Below are 4,876 nucleotides of genomic sequence, written 5' to 3' on the forward strand. Positions count from 1 at the left end.
GCCACAGTCTGACTGAATCACTGATGCCACTGTAGAGGGATGGGTGCGATTATAGGCAGGGAAGAGGTGAATATTCATTTTTCATTACCGGGCGATGCAATATAAAATGTGACATTCCCTGAAAATAAGCCCTAGCGCATCCTTTTTAGCCAAAAATAATACAACACGGGTAGAATTACATGTTTTGACGGCTTTTTCTCTGTTTTCAGCCTGTTCTTACAAAAACCAGGAATGTCGGCTGGTGATAAATTACGAGCACGGATTCTCTATCACCACTCAGGCGCCGGATGGTACTTTTACTAAGCTATTAGCACAATTTCCGTATGAAAAACTGAAAATGTCCTCAGATGACGGAGTTAAAATGCTGTTTTTAGAATTTGGAGCTAAAGATGGAGACATAGTAAGTATGAGGATCATCGGAGTATGGAGAAACCCCCCCAAAACTAATAGCGACTGTCAGAACATCATTTTTATAATGTGTATGCACCCATATTACACGTGGTGACATCATCTAAGATTCTGAAGTTTGCATATTTTAGTTCCTCAACGTTCCCGAGATCTCTTCTTGTTGCTTGCTGTCAGTAGGTGTAAATCTGATCTTATCTTGTTCAGAGATTTTGAAGTATTGAAATTCTAATTGAAAGTTATGATAGTTGGACCTGGAAACAGTAGCCAAGTCTAGGTGCTCGGAAGAATTTTGGCCAGTGAACAGATCGGCAAGCTCAGCTTTGGTGGTAGAGTTGGAAGTCTGAATGAGAAAGCCATGGGTTAGTGGGTAAACCTAAATCTGATCTTATCTTGTTCAGAGATTTTGAAGTATTGAAATTCTAATTGAAAGTTATGATAGTTGGACCTGGAAACAGTAGCCAAGTCTAGGTGCTCGGAAGAATTTTGGCCAGTGAACAGATCGGCAAGCTCAGCTTTGGTGGTAGAGTTGGAAGTCTGAATGAGAAAGCCATGGGTTAGTGGGTAAACCTAAATCTGATCTTATCTTGTTCAGAGATTTTGAAGTATTGAAATTCTAATTGAAAGTTATGATAGTTGGACCTGGAAACAGTAGCCAGGTCTAGGTGCTCGGAAGAATTTTGGCCAGTGAACAGATTGACAAGCTCAGCTTTGGTGGTAGAGTCGGAAGTCTGAATGAGGAAGCCATGGGTTTAGTGGGGACCCTTAGACGGCTCAGTGGAGTAAAGGCAGAGAAGCTACGTGTAGACCAGACCTGAAAGCTCTAGTTAAGGAAGATTGGCCTTGCCAGGTTGGGGCATGAGCTCTGGTAAGAAGGATCCCACTCCTTACTTGGAGTGCGCATAGCTTCATATTTCCAGGGCAGATGTCACCCATGAGTTAAACTCATGAAACGTCACTACAGATCTGGTGGGGACTCTGTGAACCCCAGTGTGAGATGTCATCGGTCAGCCGCTTCCATCTCTGCAGTCATTATGTAGGGCTGTAGGAGATGCAAGGCCGTTCCTAAGGCAGGGGAGGCGAGACCGGCTGTCCTTCCCGCCTACTTCTCATTCTAACAACATATCTCTTCTCTCCGCAGCAGTTGGATCTTCAGTGCTGTCCGAAGCCCATCGTCTTCATCATCCATTCCTTCCTCTCTGCCAAGATTACAAGACTAGGGTTAGTGGCGTGAGGACATTTTGGGGCAGGAGAAACCTTCACTCCAGAACTAGTCATCCACCAGCTTTATAGTGCCGGACTCCAGCTCCACGGAGGACTCCTAAGAAGTAAACTCTCCAAACAGAATTTCACTACTAAAAAGGTACTTGACTGGAGAGAATCTACAGAGCGGAGGGATCAGGTGATCTTGAAATCCAGCGGAAGCACAGAATAATAGTTTTTATTAATCTTTTGGAAGGGCAAGAACCCTTGGGTCATGGTAATAATCCTTATCATTTCTTTAGATCAGGAGTCTTGGAATAAATACTGTGATTTTTGTCAGCAGCAAATCAATGCCTAAACAGGGTGTGGCGTCTCCACCAAGGGGAGGAAGCAATGATTTATGGCCTTAGGGTTGTATAATTGTACACAAACATGGCTGTTATCTTCCTGAAACAGCGCCACTCTTGTTTAAAGGCAGGGTCTGGTATTGCAGCTCATCACAGACGTGTTGATTTCTGAAGAACATCATCCTGTTTTGTCCTTTGACTTGCAGACTACTTTCCTTTTGATTAGCGATATGGATTGCAGTCATCTCTTTTAGGGGGGACTCTGGTTGGAAGAGGTTAGCCCAACCGCTGGGACCCCCCTCGTTTAGTGGGAGGCTCTGGTTGGAAGAGGTTAGCTCAACCGCTGGGACCACCCTCGTTTAGGGGGAGGCTCTGCTTGGAAGAGGTTAGCCCAACCGCTGGGACCCCCCCTCGTTTAGTGGGAGGCTCTGGTTTGAAGAGGTTAGCTCAACCGCTGGGACCACCCTCGTTTAGGGGGAGGCTCTGCTTGCAAGAGGTGAGCCCAACCGCTGGGACCCTCCTCGTTTAGGGCGAGGCTCTGGTTGGAAGAGGTTAGCCCAACCGCTGGGACCACTCTCGTTTAGAGGGGACTCTGGTTGGAAGAGGCTAGCCCAACCACTGGGACCCCCCCCGATCACCAGAACGGGGCACTTTAAACCCCGATAGAATGGAGCAACAGAGCTCAGGCTTGTCCTCTGCCCCATTTATTCCCAATAGGACTGTTTGCGAAAGCGGAATATAGCACTCGTACCCCCCACTGACCTCAAACGTACCTCTTATCCCATAGATAGGTGATAACCTCTTCCAACTAGTATACTCCTTTAAAATGTTTTCCAACATTTTATCATAGCTATAATACTCATTTATGTCCATTTCTGACATTTTTAATCAGAGGGTCCTGATCTCATTAAAATCATGTCTTATAGAAGTAGGAGGGGTTACCCATAAACAACAGATCACCCATACACACGATAGCTGTATAATTGGTGGGGGTCCACTATTCCTATAAAGATAGATAGGCTCAGTGATTGCACTTGCCACTCCCTTCATGTAGGGGGTCATCTCAGCAGCCGGACCCCAGCGATCACTGATTTATCTTCAGTTCTGCAGATTGATCTTGTTTATGAGACACATCATGGGGCACTTATATCATTAACATGGGAGGCGGTTTACCTGCAGATCTCGAATGCCCTCTGCCAACCAACATAGTTTGTATAAATGGTGATGAGGAGGAGAGCCAAAATTATTAAATTATATACACTGGAAAGACTTTTTTTTCTAAGGGTCTTATGAAAGAAAATTCCAAAATGTTTCCCTTGGCAGTCACTTACCATTTCCCGTTGGTGGCTCTCTGGATTCCCATTCAGTTATGGGCCCCAGTATGTTATCTATGGTACATGACCCTGGCAGTCTGCTCCTGCCCTGAACTGCTATGTCAGGCATCATCTGACTAATCAGAATAACTGGTGCCAATTTTTCATGGTGCCAGTGTGACCCCATGTCATTGACTGCCATAGTCAGTGCTATACTGTATACTTGCCATTTCCCCAGTACCACCCCAAGAAACCAATAAGCTGTGGCGTGCAATGTTAACACTATGTTAACACTATCTATTGTCCTCGAGAATTTGGTACCATCACATATCAGCCCCATTCACTTTAAAGGCACCATATGGCAGACAATATGGCTACATCAGCTGATTACACCCCCCCCCCCCCCACAAAAAAAAAAAAAAAAGATGGTAGTCCTAGGTGACAAACCTGTTAAATTGACTTAGCATTGCTATTCAGAGACATATTGAGAAAGTGTCTGCCTCAGAACTCTACCTTATACCTCCTGAAAATGTGAGTTTTTCCATTCCTCGTCAATTAAAGCAAATCCTCAAACTGGCCAGACACCCTAATAATGGAGAAATGGTAACATAGAAGTCTGTTCCTCTGTTATTCCTCATGGAATTTTAAAAAAAGATGTTCCTTGATTATTTAAAAGGGAAATACAATATTTTCCTAAGCAAACATATCAAAACAGCTGCTCATTTCCCATTTAAAAGGACCTGTCTCTTTTATAAATATGTACTTTGTTTAAATTTGATGTGAATGCAGCTGTTCTCCTGAATCCGGCGCTGTCTTTCTTTCATTCCTGAGCCTCTCTGTTCCCGAGATATGGCCCCCTAAAGCTAGACTTTTTAGTCAGGGGGTGTGGTCTACAAGAATACGCCCACAAAGACAACTTGATGACCACGCCCACTGAGTTAACAAGACTAGATTTACATGCAGAGAAGATGGGATGATATCTCAGCAACGGAGAGGCTCAGGAACAAAAGAAAAACCATGACAGATTCGGGAGGACAGCGCATTTACACCAGATAACAAATATTACACATTCATGGCAAGTGAGATATTGCCTTTAAGTACTGTATTGACCAGAAGTAATGTTGCATAGGCCATCTAACGTTATAAACTGGTAATTTTCTGTTTTTCATGCGCAGCTGTGTTCTTTGTGACTAAAAGCTGGGCAAAACCCAATATGGCCACCATTACCACCACCATAGTGAATGAATATTAGATCTTTTTTTAGACTCCCAATTTAAATGCCTAAGGCTATGTGCGCACGTTGCGTACAGTTCACTGCAGAAATTTCTGCAGCGATCTGAAGAGCACATGTGCGCTTTAAATCGCTGCAGAAATGTCCGTAGTGAAGCCGATTCCATGCGCTCTGCCTGCAGCTCCTCCCATAGACAGAGCAGGAGCTGCCGGCAAAGCGCACGGAAGAAGTGACATGTCACTTCTTTTTACGCAGCGCTTCGGCAGTAGCCGAAGCGCTGCGCTCTAAAACGCCACGTGCGCACGGCCCCTGCACAATCTCCATAGACTGTGCAGGGGACGCAGGACGCATGCAGTTACGCTGCACTACAAAGCGCA

The 4,876-nt window shown here is 44.9% G+C and overlaps 1 protein-coding gene across 1 annotated transcript in view; it reads left to right on the forward strand.

The window, feature by feature from the left end:
* The window catches only part of SNTB1 (syntrophin beta 1), a 230,715-nt gene extending 227,050 nt beyond the window's left edge, over nt 1-3,665 (forward strand). The window contains exons 6-7 of the mRNA XM_075352904.1: nt 210-400; nt 1,547-3,665. Of these exons, the coding sequence (XP_075209019.1) occupies nt 210-400; nt 1,547-1,639 (284 nt within the window). The 3' untranslated portion in view covers nt 1,640-3,665. The remainder of the gene's footprint in view (nt 1-209; nt 401-1,546) is intronic.
* Nucleotides 3,666-4,876: the final 1,211 nt, after the last annotated feature.

The sequence above is a fragment of the Anomaloglossus baeobatrachus genome, chromosome 6 (assembly GCF_048569485.1).
Source record: "Anomaloglossus baeobatrachus isolate aAnoBae1 chromosome 6, aAnoBae1.hap1, whole genome shotgun sequence".
Classification (NCBI taxonomy): Eukaryota; Metazoa; Chordata; class Amphibia; order Anura; family Aromobatidae; genus Anomaloglossus; species Anomaloglossus baeobatrachus.